This window comes from Cyprinodon tularosa, unplaced genomic scaffold, assembly GCF_016077235.1.
Source record: "Cyprinodon tularosa strain WSP-4 unplaced genomic scaffold, ASM1607723v1 ctg637, whole genome shotgun sequence".
Taxonomy (NCBI): domain Eukaryota; kingdom Metazoa; phylum Chordata; class Actinopteri; order Cyprinodontiformes; family Cyprinodontidae; genus Cyprinodon; species Cyprinodon tularosa.
In genome coordinates, this window is record NW_024039382.1 from 7,146 (window position 1) to 25,915 (window position 18,770).

Sequence of the window (18,770 nt, forward strand, 5' to 3'; positions counted from 1 at the left end):
ACCTCCATTATTTGAATGTCAGCAGACAGCAATAAGCCTCCCAGATCTCCAGATGCATTTGAGATATCAAAAAAGTACTCCAGAGTGTTGTTCAGCATGGGGGTGAGTAGAAAATGAAGGCTAATCATGTTTTGGGTGTACTATTCCTTTAACATTCAGCACAATGTAAGCAGCAATAAAATAAAAAGAGAAGTTATTCAAACTCAAATATATGAGGCATGGTTTTAATGCACTTTGTTTATGGAACGTTGTTAAAAAAGAGAATATTCTGACACTTTCTTGGTTTGATTTTAAGGATTGTTTCTTTAATTTTAGAAATGGTTCTTGAAATAAAGCCAGACAGACACAAAAAGTGATGCTTCAAAGCTTTAATGCATTGTGATTGAAATATAACAGAGTGAAGGAGCAGTAGGGGCTAACAAGAGGGCGGAGATGAGCTTAGGGTAGAGTTTTTAGAGTGAGGCAGGAACTCTGCTCATTGGAAAAGGCTGCAGGTTATTTTTCTTTGGCTTCTTGGAGAAAGAGGCCTAAGCTAATTCTTTAGTGACAGGATTAAGGCGAGCGTTGATGTAGCCCATATAACCGGAGACCTTAGTGTAGATGGTTAAAGAGGCGCTATTACAACCATCTGGATTCCCAGAGCTCATGATTCCAACCTGCACAAAGCCTCTGCTTGTTTTACACATGAGCGGGTCACCATAGTCCCCCTGTAAAGGACAAATATTTGACATTAGATCATTATATTCATCGTTATTCTGGGTCTACTTAGACATTATAATTATAAAATGTTCTTAGAAACAGTTTATTTTGTTTAAAGTTTCCTGACACAAATTTGCACAGTCACCTCAAGTCAATATAAAGCCGTCTGAATAAACTTGATACATGTCTGTTTGAGTGTTAGGAACAAATCAGTACCTGGAATACAGGGCAAAGTTTTCCAGGGAAAATAAAAGCTGACTTGGTCTGACGAAAACAAATATGAAGAGAACAAGCCTCTAACTACGGAAGCTTTGATTCATGAGCAATCAGACCTATAACTCCTGCGCCGTAGCGTCGGTGTTCTGTCACTGGGGTTTTCTGAACAGCCTTATTTCTGTATGTTAGCTTCTGTCTCCCTGAACCCCAGTCGGCCTCAGCAGATGGCCACTCCCACTGAGCCTGGTTCTGCTGGAGAATTCATCCTGTTAAAAGAGAGGTTTTCCTCTCCACTGTCGCTACAAGCATTCTTGGTGTGAGGCATTGCCTTCGAGTCAATGATTCGATGCAATCAGCTGGTTTTCCTTAGATGGAAAACTTTGAATCAATTTGACTGGATGATCTGGTTGAATTGTAAAGTGCCTTGAGATGACATGTGTTGTAAATTGGCGCTATAGAAATAAACTGAATTGAATTAACCTCCAAAATTAGTCCAGATTAAAGATTTTCATTAAAAAACAGTCAAAATTTTTTCTGGTGTATTCCATGCGACCTGACAATGAGTGAAAAGAAAAAGGAAACTAAAAAGCTGATTTGCGTACAGGTGGTACAGCGACTTCACAAGTATTGGCCCCCAGGCATGGATGGACTGGGAGTCCAGGGCTGTTGGCCAGCCTCATTCATTACTCATAAAGGTTAATCATCTCGTTATCTCAAGAAATCAATGACTGTTTTCTTTTGAAAATAAAAAAAAATATCTTGTTATCTCAAGAAAACTAATTAATGGTTCAACCGCGATAACAAGATAGTTATGTCATTATCTCTGGAAGACAAAGAATAAAAAAGGTGGAGTACGGCCGCTCTGGGCTTCCGTATATAACAGCATTTTGATCCATACAATTCTAAAAGCTAACTGCACCATTTTTGTCATAATTTTTAGACTGTAATGAGACAAAAATCTACTAGAAAAAGACAAATCAGTATAACAGTTGCCTTTTTTTCCAATCCCCACTAAAGCATTTATATGTTTAATCTAAGGGTCATAAAGTTAGGCTAGTTTGTTAGCTCACCTGTTAGCATTGCGTGTAGCTAGAGGCTAACTGGGTTTTGCATTTTGGCTCCACTGGGATTCCCTAGATTTTTCGACTACTTTCCTACTGACTGAAACATGCATGTTAGCGCCTGTCGGTGTGAAAATGGGTTTGTTTTCTGTTTTTGTTTTTTTTGTGCCCGAAAAACTAAGGAGGAGTTGGCATAAATTGTTCGATTAAACTATTAACTAAAACTCTTTGATACATACATTTTTTAAATATGTTTTAAACAGAAAATCAATTTTCACATTTCTTAGCTTATATAAATGCTGTGACTTACATCGCAGGCGTTCTTGTTTTGTGCATTAGGGACACCTGCACAGACCATCTTATCGCTGTACTTTTCTGTCGTTATATCTGGAAATATGCGGCTGCATTTTTCCTGAGGCAAGATGGAAACCTTCAGCTGCTGAAGAGAATTTGGATTCTTGTCTGAACCTGGTTGAACAAACAAAGAAAGTAATGACAACTTTATGCTAACAGTTTAAAAAACTTATATTTTTTATCTATACTTGTAAAAAGTTGATATTATATCAACGTCAAAAATAAAGCCACCTGTACCTTTTTCCCCCCAGCCAGCGATCCAACACTCAGAGGATGAATCGAAGGTTTCATCCTCCTCTGGCAGCTTCACTGGGGAAGTATGTTTCATCGTAGAGAAGTCTAACGGTTTCTTCAACTTTATCAGTGCGATGTCATTGACGAAGCTTTTGCCCACTGCCGCGAAGTCATTCAAACGATCAACGGTTATTACCTTGCTGTAGCGTTCAGCTGGTTTATCCAGTTCATGCACGCCGACCCACACTCCTGTTCGATCCCATCTAGACCACAATTCACTGGAACAAAGAACTCATTTATTATTTCATTGTTATTCTTTTTAAATCAAAACCTCAAACATTATCAAGCTGTACTGAGTATGATCAGCTGAAGGACATCAGTTAAGGCCTATTTTCCAAAATATATCTACTTTGATAAAACAAGGTAACCAGACCCATCTCTTTATCTGACTAAGCTGCCAGGACACGACATGGTACTTAATTATTTATCTCAGGAAAACTATAATTAAAGGACGTTTTTAACCCTTTATAGTACAAGTTACCGTTATTGATCGCTTGCATACCCCTTACAGGAGTTCCCCCCCTGTCCCTCAGTGAGGTCTAGAAGCACAAGGTCTATAACCAGCCATTCAGCAAAGATCCTGCTACTTTGCTGTACATCTTATTTTGGCATTTGACCAATTAGATGAGCCCTTGAATGATATATTACCTATTGTAAATTGAGTTGACAAAAAAAGTAAACAAGTCAATAAAAAAGGTAAAAAGCTAATTGAAAAGTTAATAAGCCTACTTAACAGTTATATTTAGGTTTATAAATTAACAAATGTATGTGCCAGTATCAGCATTAATGCCTCTAAGGTTACGTTGGACCAAAAAAAAAAAGGGTTTCTTTTACTCTCAGAGTGTTTTCCATAAACTTCTTCTAGAAGCACTTTTGTTATTTTTCTTAATATATTTGGGCCAATTGGCGTTTCTTGTTATTACGTTGACGTTAATTTTTGCCATCAAAATGTCCATATATATTTTTTTCATGTTACAAAAGTAAAAACGTCTTGTCCAGGATTCCAATAACACTATTGGCTTGAAATTTTATTTGTCAAAGTATTTCACTGTGCCCTATAAAGGGTTAATATATACAAAAGAAGTTACCAGTGAATCTATTGCTGTTTTGATGCAACAAATTAACCATTTATAATATTCTCTGCTTGAAGTTTAACATGTCATATATTTCTATAAAGTATACCAGATCATATACTTGTATGAAAAGTATTTTAGACATTGTCAGTTCCCTAGTAATCTGGTTATTTCCATATAAATCATAATAAGGCTTTAAAAGCATAATCTAGCTGTTAAATAATCTAAAATTATTAGAACCTGTACAGTAGCCTATTTAGATCCAAACTTACTCATCCCAGCAGCGCCCAGCAGTCATCACCCAGTTTTCATTGAGGATTGTGCCACTGCAGTGCCACTTCCTCTTCCCGCTGTCAGTCTTGATGTCAAGGTACACCAAAGATGGCCACGAGCCCTTAGGGGCATCATCCCCACCAACGATGGAGCTCCTCACTGCAGCTCCCATTGAATCTAAAACACAAGAAGGATAAAACCACAATAGTTTAAATTGTGCTTTAACTTAAAGCATCTAATAAGCATTAATTCAGTTCCATTTAGTTTTTTTATATAGCACCAATTCATTAGGCATGTCATCTTAAGGTACTTTCCAGAGACAAATCAACCAGATCGTACAGACAGATTGGTTCAAAGTTTTCTATCTAAGGAAAACAGCTGATTTTAACTGAAAGAAACCTCCAGCAGAACCAGGATCAGTGTGAGCGTCCATCTGCTGAGGCCGACTGGGGTTTATGAGACAGAAGCAGACATAGAAAAAGAAGCATAGATACAAAAGGCAACTGTCAACCAGCTCCACAGGCGGCCCCGTCCAGGAAACACACAGCCAGGCAGACGAGCTCCGAGCCAGCTCCCATGTCAGAGGATGAAGAGAGCACATCCAGTTAGTCACAGTCAGAGAAACAGGACTACACTGGAAAACAGGCCAAGCTCCAAAATCTAGAAACAAAGGTGCTGATGGCAGCAGCACAGCTGATATTTCTCTCCAGGATGGAGTCACAGCCAAACAGGAACAGACCAGATGAAGCTACTATGAGAAAAAGCAGAGAGAGCAGAACGTTAGAGATTGAACTAACAGATTCTGCAGAGTGGGAGAATAGTGATAGAATGAAGCAGAATGATTAAAATAGGGGTCCCTATGTCCTCCAGCAGTCTAAGCCTATAGCAGCACAAATGCAAAAATAGCTCAGAATAAACTGAGTATTTTGGAAGAGGTAGAGCCACAGTGGGGGCAAGGTAGAGGATCAGACTTGGTTCAAACATTGTGGATGACAGAATAATTCAGCAGACATTGATGTGTACCTGATAATAATAATAAAGCTATCTACAGAAGAAAGAGACGTGAGGAAAATCAGAGGGCCGACAATAAAGAGAAACAAACTCTTGCTAATGAAAGAATAACTGGAATAACTTATCTGTTTCTGAGGTTATAATTTCTCAAGAAACATTTCCAGAATTAAATGACAGTTCAGTCCAGATTATTCAGCATCAAAGGAGATGGTTTCTCACCTGCAGAGCTCTGGAGCAGAACCAGCACAGCAATAAGCTTAGCTACAGCCATGGCTGAGATAGACTCTGGAAGAAGAGACTGTGCAGGCAGCCAGAAACTGATGGAGTTTTATACACACAGCCGATGACCAGAGAGTCTTATCAGCTCCATCACCCAGCCCCTTAGAGGCCGTGGAGAGCAGAAAAGAAAGAGACCTAAAAGCTTCTTTTATGTTGTGAGGATATTGATGGAAAGGAAGTTTTAAAAAATTCATTTTAAACATATTTATTAAAACTCAATGTTACAGGAAATGCATTTCTAAATGTTTACTACGTTAATACAAAACATTTTAAATCTCATGACCTTTTTTACATTCAATCAGGACTTCGAACTGAATTTTAAAACATTAAACAAGGTGGATGAATAAAGAAACACCAGCTTTAACCAAAGTTCATATTTGTTAAATATTTCAGAGATTCTCTATTATTTTCACAATTATCCTCAAAATTCTGTGGGGACTTTTTTAATATTTATAAAATCTAAAAAAAAAAACTACTAGGTTTGTGTTTTTTTAAGATAAAAATATGAAAAGGTCTAAATAACGTGAATAAATCTGTGAGACACTTAGTGAAAACCGTTTCTTACGGCAGAAGAATCAGTTGTACCTAAATTCCTGGTCTTGATTTGTCTGCTGTGAAGTCTGGCAATTTATAAAAAAGGTTTATAAACAATGCTGCATTTATTTACTTTAAGTTGAAATGTAAAATTTGTTTTGAGTGAAACAGACGTCAATATGAAACCTTGGTATTTACAGATATGTGGAAAACTACTGAAAGCAGAACAAGAAATGCTTCAAGTTAGAAACTGAGGCTAAAATCCACAGTCTGACAAAATGTTGCAGATCAGATGAGTCTCAGTTTCAGACGGTGAGTTCAGATAAACATGAAAACAAATCCATTCTGATTCAGGCTATCATTCTTTTACTTTTTTAAATTGTTTTGGCCTAATTAACCACAGCTAAACCGACAGACACCTTTAGTAACAGCATTTGGAGATGAACATGCTCACCATCCTTGATAACCTTCTGCAGAAGATTAATCTACTGTGATCTTAAATGGGGAACTTGACTTTAAACATGGAACATGCAACATGTTTAAATCAGAGTTTTTTTTGAAAAAGTTTAGATCAAACCACAGACCTCCTGTGGAACAGTGAGAGAGGCTTCAGAAAAAGGTTTGTCCCATTTTTGAAAGACTCTTTGTGCTGACTATTATTTGCTATAGGCTTAGACTGCTGGAGGACATAGGGACCCCTTTTCATCATTCTGCTTCATTCTATCTCTATTCTCCCACTCTGCAGAATCTGTTAGTTCAATCTCTAACGTTCTGCTCTCTCTGCTTTTTCTCATAGTAGCTTCATCTGGTCTGTTCCTGTTTGGCTGTGACTCCATCCTGGAGAGAAATATCAGCTGTGCTGCTGCCATCAACACCTTTGTTTATAGATGTTGGAGCTTGGCCTGTTTTCCAGTGTAGTCCTGTTTCTCTGACTGTGACTAACTGGATGTGCTCTCTTCATCCTCTGGATAGGGCCGCCTGTGGAGCTGGTTGACAGTTGCCTTTTGTATCTATGCTTCTTTTTCTATGTCTGCTTCTGTCTCCTGGAACTCCAGTCGGCCTCAGCAGATGGCCGCTCACACTGAGCCTGGTTCTGCTGGAGGTTCCTTCATGTTCAAAGGGAGTTTTTCCTCTCCACTGTCGCTACAAGCATTAGTGTGAGGGATTGCTGAAGAGTCAATGAGTCGATGCAATCAGCTGGTTTTCCTTAGATAGAAAACTTTGAATCAGTCTGACTGGATGATCTGGTTGAACTGGAAAGTGCCTTGAGATTAGGGGTGGGTATTGCAAAAGACGTCACGATGCGATTCTATCACGATGCATCACGATACTTGAATTATTGTGATGCATTGCAATATCTTCTCCTCCATGTTTTGTTTTTGAATGACTCGGCGCAGTAGAAATGCTTGTGACACAAGGCAGCGTGCGTCAATACATCCGCAGCGACATCTACTGGACTGGAAGTTGTATAACACTTGTTTTTGGCTGATGTTCGCCAACCATTGATGCAATTTTATTTATTAATTTTTTTAAATTAATAATCGATACTTGGCGTCAAGAATCGATGCAGTAGATCACGAAAATTAGAATCACGATGCATCATCACGACGATTATTTTGCACACCCCTACTTGAGATGACATGTGTTGTGAATTTGGCGCTATATAAATAAACTAAATTGAAATTGAAATTGAAGAGAAAAGTTAGAGAAATTCGGCTGTAACCACAAGGATAGATTGCCTCTTGTGGAAGCTTTCTGCTCTCTGGGATACCAAGACAAGAGGAAACATTCACTAAGCTGCTGTTGGGATAATACAGTTGGAGCCAAACCCTCTTCTTTAAAATAATGTTTTATCCAAATGTATATTTTCCCAATCAAAACTAAGAGACCAGAGAAATAAAAAAAAAAGATAAGTCAATATACAACGTGCAGCTAGAGATATGACTTATCACACAAGACAAGTGACTGCGTTTAAGACAACAAAGCCCCCAGAATGAGCTGGAGGACGCTACTAAGAAGGAGGATGTCTGGTTCACTCCTAGACCTGTTAACCTCTCAGCCACACTTCAAAAAATAGAGAAATAGATGAAAATACATAGAATCACCATCGTTATTCACCATAATACAACACAGTACAAAATAATCTTGAATGGTGTTAAAACATTACAAATAGCTAAGTTTGAAGTTAAGTTATTTTCCACTTCAACCCAGCCCCTGAACACGTCAACTTATACTGGTGATACAAATTACCTTTATAATCTGCATTACTACTCGCAACAATCAATTATACACGTTTTTATGGTGTTAAATTGCTGCCAAAAATCAGACGTGCATGTTAAGCAATCACAAATCCCAAACATGCATGTAATAATTGAAAGAGTGCATAGCAGTGATCGCGGGCATGTGGTTATTCAAGCGCACTTGAACGCTCTTTCGGCTACTAAATGCACGGTTGTGATTAATAATTGCACTATTGTGATTGCTTTATACACTAGTCTGAGTTTTGGCAGCAATTTAACTTCATACATTTGAGCTTTTTTTCATTTTTATTTAAAGACACAAGAGTCACAAATCAATAAGTGGATTTTATTCTGCTGTATTGCAGAAAATGTCCAGTTTTGAAGGTTAAACCAGATGTAATGTTGAAAGGAGCCAATATAGCCCTTTATTGAACACAGAGGCGGATTTAGGAAATTTGGGGCCCTAGGCAAAGACAGACACGGGGCCCTCTGAACTGAGAAGACAACACATCAAACAGACCCAATATACAGATAGAGAAATGTTAATAGAATAGACATCCATTATTAGTTCTAGGTATTGTACCTCTCTTCTTGTCCCTTTTTGAGACACACTTAATATTACAAGCTTTTTGATGGCATTTTAGAAAAGGGATTTTTTTTAAACAAAAAACATTATTAATGTTCACAAATAAGGAATAGTTGTATTAACCATATATCCAAATAGAGTTTTATGGGGCCCCCAGGAACTTGGGGCCCTGGGCAACTGCCTAGTATTGCCTAATGGTAAATCCCCCCCTGATGAACGTAGATAAGAATTAAACAAATGGATGCTTCATAAATAACAAAACTGAGTTTGAAGTAAAGTTAATTTTAAGCTAAAGGAGCTAAAGGTAAAGAGAAATGAGGTGGGATTGGCCTTTAACTGAGTTCCAACTAGGAACCTTTGTCACCTATCGTGTTTCTAGGGAACATTTCCCAGTGGGGCACAGTATCTGCTGCTTGTTTATCAAAAAACTAGTGGTTCCAATCAGATAGCTGTTGTTGTAACCCGCGAATAAATACCCGAAGCAGAAGAAGTTTAGCTGCAGTTAGCCGTTAGCCTGTCTGTGTTCCTGGTCGGAACCATGGAGCGTTCAGCGAGCATTAATGCAGATCCTCCCCGGCAGCCTGGCAGTCACGGTGGGTCGCTTATCTGTGGTTTAAACTGAGATTTATCCCAATCATTAACGCTCCGTTCCTCTGCGGTGTCCAGGTTCCTGCGGTGGATGGAGAAACTGGGTCGGCTTCTGGTGAGTGAGAGCCGCTGCTTCAGCTAACCGAGCAGCTAGCTTCATGTTAGCATCTTTTACAGTTTGACTTTAAGATAAAAACATTAGTGAAACACCTGATGACAGAAACAATCTTCCCCACAGCGGTCTGATGATTTCCTACAGTCACTTCCCCCTTTACTTCTTAAAGAACAGAAACTAAAACTGTTGAACTTTTATTTTTTTTGCATTATAATGAACATTTCAGCTCTTCTTTCACGTTAAACCCCTCACACCACAGAGTTATGGCACTTTAACACAAACTGGGGCCATAGATGGTGAGGGGGAATAATTCCTGTGCTTCCGGGATCGGGCAGTGAGAGCAGAGCCCAGGGGTTTGCTAGCGTATCTCTAACTGGAGCAGACACTGGTTTAAGCGTGAGGAGAAGGAAAAAAATGAGAAGAAATTCTGTGCAAGAAGGATTAGATCTGAGAGCAGAAACAAATATTTGATGGAGAAGGAATTATATTTGAAAGAAACATTATGAGTTTTAGTCCAACTAGAGGAAATCCTCCTCCTCCATACGATCCGCTTACTTAGTGTCACTAATTGCAGACAGCTTATATAATAAGTGTTGTTGCTCTCATAAGCAGACCATGCTATTGGCCAAGGATTAATTAAGAAACCATGGTGATATGTGAATGCGCATGTTTCCTTGGTAGAAAGTTATTATTGTTTTATAGATACATACAGATCTGTGGATCTGTAAGGGGAAAAAAAGCAAAACTGCTCGTTTGTTTTCTCTGTTCCTCTTCTAACTCCTCCACAGGCTCCTCGGATTATGCAACAACTTTGCCTATGTGGTCATGCTGAGCGCGGCCCATGACATCCTGGAGAAACAAGAATCAAAAAACTCCACAACATCTGTAAGGAAGCAAAGATGTTTTTTGATTGAATCCACAGATTCAATAACAGACGTGTTTCCCATCCACTTTTTTTTATTTTTCACATTCTAGGCCCCACCAGAGCTGGTTGGGAACGTCCCATCTGGGAACAAGAGCAACAGTAGTGGATATGACTGCAGTCCTGTCAGCACAGGGGTAAGGGGAGATCAACCACACCTGTCTGGGATTAGACCTCATTAGATGTGATGCAGAGGTTCCCCAAAATAACCAGGCTGTCCCGATGCACCAAAGTAACCAGAGTTACAGAAACTTAACAGAAGCAAAAGGAGATTATAGAATCCGGCCGATATAATCAGATATTCGTTTTTTTGGGGGTGCAGCAGTCTATAACTGAAGGAGCTGTCCAGTTCAGCACCAGCTTCATGCATGGGATGGGAGAAATTATCTAACAGAGATGTTATTTAGTTACGATCCTTTTGTTTCCCACCTCCATTAACAGCAAACATATTCTGCCCGGCAGGTTTCTACATTTTAAGTTAATTTAGGCGTTAATAAACTGTTTCGGAGGAGGGATCATAGCGCTCTGCATCAGCAGTGCTGTGTCTGACTCCCTGCCAGCTCCCAGATCAGCTTCTCTGATTGGTTGATTTGGCGCTTCTAGCAGCAGAAGTTCAATTTTTCCAACTCCAGCAGCTGCTGCTTGTGAAATGCGTCACATGCCTCAGATGCTTATGGTGCTCTGCTGCTGCTGCTAGAGACCTTTTGATGTGCCTTTATGCACGTCAACTATTGAGTTTGGATGTAAACCAGCTGCTTCTGCTGTTCCAATCACCTGCGTAATGAACGTAGCTTTAGCAGCATAGCTTCTTATTGCCTGGTCCTTTCATTGCTTAGAAAGTTTAAACACGCATGCCGCTACCTGTGCAGCAACATAACCTGGTGCGAGGCTTTCCCCTCTGCAGATGCTCCATCCTTGGTCAGATGATGGATTGAGGAGAGCTCTGGGAGATGCTCAAATCTTGGGAGGCCGTTTAAAGGGGAACACCGTTTTTTTTACACTGGCCCCTTGATTTTACGTTATTCCATCATGTTTTACTCACCCATATGAGTTTTGTGTCATTTGGAGCCGTTCTGAAGATATTCTGTTAGGTGCGTGTATGACATCATCCGCGCGCCGGACTGGAGTTGTGACAGGCAGCCCAGGCCACAGGCGGCTACGCTCTACCCCTTCTATTCATTCGTCTAGCAGCTAGACGATTCAGATTAGCTAGACTCTAGCTAATCTGAATCGTTCAATTCCATTTGGAGAGCGAGATGATCTGTGGTAGCAGCACTAGACATCTTTCAGGCATGTGAGGAAAACTAGCAGCAGTTCAGCGGACAGGATGAAGGAATGGTAGCCGGCGTGCGCTGATGACGTCATACATGCGCCGCTTTGTTTTTAAAAGATATAAATATAAAAATTATAACCACGGATGTCTGAGGGACAGTGATTGGCCTCCATGTTCTGAATGCTGGCGTACCATAAAGAATAAATGATGAACAGTTTAGTTTGTGCCTTCAAGTCGTTGCCCATAGGAAGACGTTACTGGGATATAACCTAACGGAATATCTTCAGAACGGCTCCAAGTGGCACAAAACTCATATGGGTGAGTAGAACATGATGGAATAACGTAAAATCAAGGAACCAATGGAAAAAAAAAAAAAAAACTGTGTTCCCCTTTAAGAACCAAATCTTGCTTTAAAGAACTTCAAAGCAAGAACTTTGATCCTTCTGCAGGGTCTTCATGATGCCTGATCTCTAAAAGACCTTCAGATCTTTCCATAACAGCTGGATTTAACACTGAGATGAAATTAACCACCAGATGAATCTTTTTATTTATGTTTTTCCTCATCAGGTGATTGGTTGAACTGGGTTCTATTCGGGGGGTGAACTACCAACAGAAGCTAAATTCTAATTCAGATTTGAACAGTTTTCTTGCTCAAAAAAGAAAATAAAAATGGCGCTTCCTCTTCCTTTTCCATCACAGTCTCGCATTGCTTTGTGTCATTTAGGATCTAAAAACAAAGAGTTTTGGGGCTTTAAAGTGACAAAGCAGGAGCAGTTTGAAGAGTATGAATACTGTTGGAGCTTCCCATGTTTGACATGAATAATTTTTTCTCCAGCTTGTTTTTTTGTTTTTATATATGTGATGTTTTGTTTGCTGAAGTTTGGAGGCGGATGATGTGAAGGAATGTCTCTGTTTGCAGGCTGTGCTGTTGGCCGACATTCTTCCAACTCTCATCATCAAGCTTTTCGCTCCCTTTATGATCCACGTCGTACCGTACGGGTGAGACCAACATCCTCACTTCATCACATCAAGGTTTCTGAGAAAGCTTGAGATGTTTTAGAGTTCAGTCTGATGGGATGTAAAGGTTTTACTTTACTTTAGTCATCATAGATCTGCATCTTTTTAATATTTTTAATATTAGTGTTCAGAGTTGGAGGAAAAAAATCATTTTATAATAAGTGTGGATTTTTATTTTTAAAATATTTCCAGTTTCAGAGTTCTGTTCTGCGTTGCCATGGCAGCAACGAGTTTCCTGCTGGTGTCCTTTTCCTCTGCTGTGTGGATGAGTATTGTCGGTAAGTATTAGCGCTCCGACGCTTCTTGGTATGTGTGGCTAAACCGATCCTACGTGCAGATCTTAGATAAGGCACTTTTTTAAATATCTTTCCAGTATAAATGTTTTTCTTCTCATCTGTGTTTTCAAAGAAATGTGATAAAATCATCTGTTTTTATGTGGAAACGCGGCAGACATAATATCAAGATAAGTCTAGCGCCATCAGTCATCATAACTCTCGGATTTCTTTTTTGATATGCAGTTCTGAAAAGAAAGTTCTGTGAAAATGTTTGATCGAAGTTTATGAGAAGAGAGCGATTTGATCTGCATGCTGGCGTTGAACCATCAGAGTCCAGTAGCGGCACAACGATAATGACTCGTGTTCCCTCAGTGGGCTGCTGATATCACTGTTAAAACAGAGACGGGGGCCCGTCATGGTGCCTGGAGGCCTGGACAACATGCCAGTGCTGATGTCCCATTATTTGCATTTTGAACGGTTGCACCAAAAGGAAGACTGCAGGAGAATTTGGTACCAATTAAACTCACAGAAAAGGAAGAGAAGCTTTGCAGACCTCTGCAGCCTTCAGGGCTTCTCTCTAAATACACTCCTTCCTGTAACCCCACGCTTGTCTAAGGTATCCTGAACCACAGGGGCCCTTGCAGGGATTTATGTGGCTCTCAACTGCATTTTAATTTGAGCAGCCATCACTGGCAGTGGAACAGATGCAGAAGGTATTTTTCAGGAAAGTGTTGTGAGTATTTTATAACGACAAGCCTCAAAATCTTATAAACCTGAAGCATTTCTCTGTCACCAACCAATGCAGGCGCTGCTTCATTTTTTATGCTTTTACAAGTTTAGTTCTGATGCGCGGCTGAGGCCTCTTTGCTGCTCTGGCTGCGTGGTCGAAAAGTAGGTCTGATGCCTGTAACAATGGCAGCTATATTTGCTGCGATCAGTGGGTGAAAAGTAGTTTTATTTAAGTCCACCATAAAACTTCATCTGTGAAGTCAGTTCATCAACATCCTGCCTTCAAATGTAATTTCTCTGGCGGAGCCGCTCACACTGATCTGTCACTGAATCCTGTTCAACTGCAGCCTCTGGCCCGGTCGCCTCTTTGGGGTTTTCTGCTACTGTTGGCAGCGGCTGGAAGGCGTTTTTCAAGTACGTAATCCAAACTGCAGGCACCAGAATAATAGGGCTGCAACAACGAATCGATAAAATAGATAAAAATCGACTTGTAAAAGCGTTGGCAACGAATTTCATCATCGATTAGTTGTGTCGCGCGATTAATGCGTCATCCGCCGCCGTCGTCATTGCCGTGGGGCGCCTCCCCCATCCCAACCCCGTTCTCCCGCAGGAGTCCCTCTCAGCGCTGCAGTCAGAGCCGCAGTAAGTTTACCCTCAGCGTCCAGACTGCAAATGAAGCGCGCATGCGCCGGGATTGACGGCGCAAATTGATCACAATAATTAAAATAGCCTGCGCTTTGTAAAGCGAAAAAAGTCGTAACATGCAACTTTTGTAAAAACAAATTAACATGGCATGGAACCACCATGTTTGTTTCGTTTTAAAGGGGAAACGTAACGTTAGTTTCTCAGGTAGCTCATCTGATGCTTTCCTTACCGTGTTAGTAGGTTACAGACAGTGATAAGGTTGGCTACTTATTTTACTTTTAATTTCATTTGAATTAGCTTAAGCAGCGTTTATATTTTCTTTATAAATAAATTAACTTGCAAATTATGAGGGCAAGGCTTTTAAAGTTTAAATCTTCTGGCAAAGATAAAGTAAAGAAGATCCTGCAATTTATGGAAGTAAAGCAGAATAAAATCCAGCAAGATCAGTAATATGTCAATTAATTATCTGCCACATTCCCATGTAAATATCCGTCTTTGGAGGATGTGTTTTTTAGCACCCCTAGTTCTCTCATTTTTATTCCAAATACAATTTATAATTTGAATCACAGGGCTATTTTTATCTCTATGGTTCAGTATTTTCTCAAGTAGCAACTTTAACTGCTGTACTTTCCTGTCTTAAAAGGCAGAACTCTTCTAGTCTAAAAAAAACTCATTTGTTGAAATGGGGGGCCTATTGTTTGAACCCCTTAGGGGCTTTTAAAAACAAAAATGTCTTTTTTTTGCGCTTTATGAAACAAAGTAGCCTATATTTTGTGGATGTACAGCTACATTTCTCATGTAAGTTTGCGTAGTTTTAACACAAACATTTATTTTTCATATTGCACCAGTACAGTTAATGAGCAACCTGTACTTGTGTGCCTGTTTGTTCTGTCTAAAATGTTTATTTTGGAATAAAGAGGTTAATATAAAAAATATTTTTTGTCCGATTCATCGATTAATCGAAAAAATAATCGGCCGATTCATCGATTTTTAAAATAAATGTTAGTTGCAGCCCTACAGAATAATAACACCAACCATATTCTGCCGGCAGGTTTCTACATTTTAAGTTAATTTAGGCATTAATAAACTGTTTCAGAGGAGTGATCATAGCGCTCTGCATCACCAGTGCTGCGTCTGACTCCCTGCCAGCTCCCGGATCAGCTTCTCTGATTGGTTGATGAGGCGCGTCCAGCAGCTAAAGTTACATTCCTCCAACTCCAGCAGCTGCTGCTTGTAGGGTTGTCAAAAGTATCGAAACTCAAAAAAGTATCGATACCGAAATGTTGTATCCGGATACAATACTCGTTTTTAAAAGTATCGATACAGTGCCACCACCAGTGGCACCTAAGCAGTCATTTATTTAAAGTGCAGAATAGAGGACAATGCACTTTCAGAGCACTGTGTGATTAAATAATTCTGTGCACTTTTCAGTTTCAGACTTTTTTTTTGTAAGAACTGCAGCTGCTGAGAATTATTTTTGTTAACTGGTTTGGCTAGTTTCATTGTTATGTGTGCGAAGCATAGCCAAGTAAAGAACACTTAATTTTAATTTTATAAGTTTTTTATCAAGCTTGCTTAATATTGTGCACAGCATACAACCTTTATTGTATTTATTTATTGTATTTTATTTATTAAAGAAAATATTTCTGTAGAATTTTTGAGTCTTTGTTTTTATCCTGGTGGTATCGAAAATGGTATCGAATATTTTCCTTAGTATCGGTATCGAGTTGAAAAGTTTAGTATCGTGACAACCCTAGCTGCTTGTGAAGTGCGTCACACGCCTCAGATGCTCAGAAGCTAAAGATGCGCTGCTCCTGCTGCTCAAAATGCACCGCAGGACCTTTTGATGCGCCACAACCGTAGACTTTGCTTGTAAACCAGCAGCTTCTGCTGGCTGTAACATGTGGGGTGTGAACATAGCTGACGTTTGTATTGTAGGCACAAAATTATTGGACTTCCGATATAAACAAGGCAGCTTTTTTTTTTATTATTTCATCAAAGATTTTTGATTTTATGTAATACTTTATTATCCAGCTTAACCTTAATTGTTAGCTTAAATTTAACAAGGAAACTATCAAACTAAGCCTCTATTTCACCTTAAAGCACTACAGGGAACGCCTGCACTGTCAGGTGCTGGTAACAAGAATAAAAATAGGTTTTGTTTAACCTTAAAACTGATGAAACTGAGAGGCTCAGAAAACAGACTGAAGCAGAAAGGTGGCAAAGTTTCTATATAAAGATGTTTGATTCTTTTCTTATGTTAATAAAAGCTCTCTGTGTTCTTATAGGAGTGATATTTGCCAGTATCAGTGCTGGACTGGGAGAACTATCCTTCCTGTCTCTCAGTGTCTTCTTCGACAGGTAAAGCTACTTTTTTCCAAAAGTTACTCAGTCAATAATCTACTCAAGTTAGTGTTGAAGTACTCACTTTTGAAAATACGTACGTATTTAAACGTACATGCTTTTAAAAGTACTTTAATTAGATTAGATTAGATGAGCTTTATTGATCTCACAGCGGAGAAATTCACTCATTGATTGGCATAGCAATTAAAGAAGGTGCAAACAAGGAGGAAAATGGTGCATTAAGAATAAACAATATATATATACAGTATATCAAGATAAATAAATGATATTGGTATTCAAAAATACAAATTTAATCTTCTAATATCAGTACTTTTCTGTATAATTTTCAGAGTACTTTTAAAGAGCCTGAAACTTTCAGAAACTTCCTGATGTATTGATGCATAGAGCCTCTTACTATAGATACTACACCACCTGGAAAGAACTTCAGCATAAAAAGGACACAAAATATAAAGACAGCTGTTTGATTATTATTTCTTATTCAAAAATAAACCAAAAAGAAAACATGAAGATCTTGATTCTCCTAATTTTTTCACTGTGGAATAGAGGTTTAAGGTTGAATCTACGACCACAAAGAAACTATAACTCTGCTTTAAGACTCAGCCTACTGAGCAACTAACGCCTTAATAAAATGATAAACTACTAATAATATCTGCCTTGAGTTTCTCACTTTGTGGAACGTTATTAAAACTCTAAAAAGTGGCGTCCAGATTCAGTCCTAAGAGCTGCTATCTGCCTTGATGGAATTACATTTAAAGAAAGAAAAACAGCAACGGCAGATTACAAAGCTAAGCTGAGCCAAAAGGAAGAAAGAACTAGAAGCTTCCTCGACACGGAGTGGAGTAGAAAGTCATACATAACCCCCCCCCCCCCCAAAAAAAAAGCAGTCAAGTAAAGCTATTCAAAAAGTACTGAAATACAGTAATCAAGTAAATTTACTTTATTTTCTTGTAGCTACAGGCTGCAGGAATACATGTGATTATGTTGCTAACGAATAACTGTTAACTAATGAAGCTAATGCTTCACATACTTTCAACATCCTAAAAGAATACAGCAAATTCAGCAATAATTAAGACAAACTACAAAAATATAATCATTATCCGTTTAAGATGGAAAACTCTTCTTTATATGTGTTTATAAGTGTGTACATAATCATGTTTTTAACATGTTTTTGCTGTTAATAATAAAAAATATCTAAATAGTTATTGGATTATGAAATAAATGGTTGGTGCAGCTTTAGTGAAAAGTTATTTATGATTTTAATCTTAACAACAATGTTCTTATGTTGCATCTTGCTTCATCTGCAGTTTAGTTTGAGTGAATTAATTACTAAAGCAGGATGTTTTCATGTCTTCCTACATTCCTGAAGATAAATACACCATTTCCATAGAGAGCCATTTAATTAACCAGTATTTAATGCTGTATCACCTGTTCTCTGCTGTGTGTAGGTTTGGTTACAATGTTAATTTTTAAGGATATTTTATATAAACTTTCATATATAAAGATTCCAACATGAAGAGGTTAAAAAAGAAAGATTCTTTATCTAAAGCAACTTCCTGATGCAGATCAACAGAGTTTTAAGCAACAGCGCCAACAGCATCTGCATTAAAATGTCCTCAATTAGTGAGATAATATATATCTTTAGTGGATTTATCATATAATTTCATACCCTAATACAAGATTGATTTCTTAACCTGGATATTAAAGCTGCCAGGTCTATAAAATAAAGTGTTTGTTTACAATATTTGGCTAAATGTTTTATGACATTTTTAGTGCTTATTTGTTTTTAGAGAGCAAAGTACCGCAGCTGATTTTAAAAATTAGAGAAGCAATTACTGCAGCATTTTACTGAATTAAGACACTCAAATAATCAAAAAGCAAACATTGTTTAATTAAAAACACTCTCTAACACTAACTAGCTCAATTTAAAATGCTAAGATGATAAAAAGATTCTCTGGGCAAAATACACAATTATTAAATAATTAACATTTAGAGAAAGTCGTTTTCTCAGATGGCTAATATCACTAATTAGCATAATTTCCAAACTTACTCTAATTAAAGGTGCAATGTTGACCTTGAATCTTTTGTACTACTGGGCATAAATTAAGGCATTAAGATGTTAAACTGCAGATAAGACACTTTATTTTAGAACATTTCTGAATAAATGGAGGGAGACTATCTTGGTCTTTAAATGACAAACTGTTCAATTGAGAGAGAAATCCAGA

At 38.5% G+C, this 18,770-nt stretch overlaps 2 protein-coding genes across 4 annotated transcripts in view; one reads left to right on the forward strand and one right to left on the reverse strand.

The window, feature by feature from the left end:
• Window positions 1-353: 353 nt before the first annotated feature.
• On the reverse strand, window positions 354-5,307 carry LOC119798818 (testisin-like). Its single transcript, XM_038308444.1, has 5 exons — window positions 5,201-5,307; window positions 3,970-4,147; window positions 2,568-2,842; window positions 2,287-2,444; window positions 354-707 (listed from the first exon to the last, which is right to left on the reverse strand). The coding sequence occupies exons 1-5, from the start codon at window positions 5,250-5,252 to the stop codon at window positions 528-530; spliced, it is 843 nt and encodes a 280-aa protein (XP_038164372.1). The 5' UTR covers window positions 5,253-5,307; the 3' UTR covers window positions 354-527.
• Window positions 5,308-8,989: 3,682 nt separating this feature from the next.
• Window positions 8,990-18,770, forward strand: part of cln3 (CLN3 lysosomal/endosomal transmembrane protein, battenin) — a 30,514-nt gene continuing 20,733 nt past the window's right edge. For 2 of the 3 annotated variants that reach the window (XM_038308422.1, XM_038308421.1), the window contains exons 1-7: window positions 8,990-9,213; window positions 9,287-9,323; window positions 10,112-10,208; window positions 10,299-10,382; window positions 12,438-12,517; window positions 12,728-12,813; window positions 16,473-16,545. In XM_038308422.1, the coding sequence (XP_038164350.1) occupies window positions 9,159-9,213; window positions 9,287-9,323; window positions 10,112-10,208; window positions 10,299-10,382; window positions 12,438-12,517; window positions 12,728-12,813; window positions 16,473-16,545 (512 nt within the window). In that variant the 5' untranslated portion in view covers window positions 8,990-9,158. The remainder of the gene's footprint in view (window positions 9,214-9,286; window positions 9,324-10,111; window positions 10,209-10,298; window positions 10,383-12,437; window positions 12,518-12,727; window positions 12,814-16,472; window positions 16,546-18,770) is intronic. The other variant, XM_038308424.1, reaches the window with a different exon arrangement.

Coding starts and splice junctions, on each gene's coding strand:
- LOC119798818 (XM_038308444.1), bottom strand. CDS start 5,252: ATGGCTGTAGCTAAGCTTATTGCTGTGCTGGTTCTGCTCCAGAGCTCT. Junction 2,843..3,969: donor GCTGGGCGCTGCTGGGATGA/GTAAGTTTGGAT, acceptor TCTTTGTTCCAG/TGAATTGTGGTCTAGATGGG. Junction 708..2,286: donor AAAACAAGAACGCCTGCGAT/GTAAGTCACAGC, acceptor TGTCCTTTACAG/GGGGACTATGGTGACCCGCT.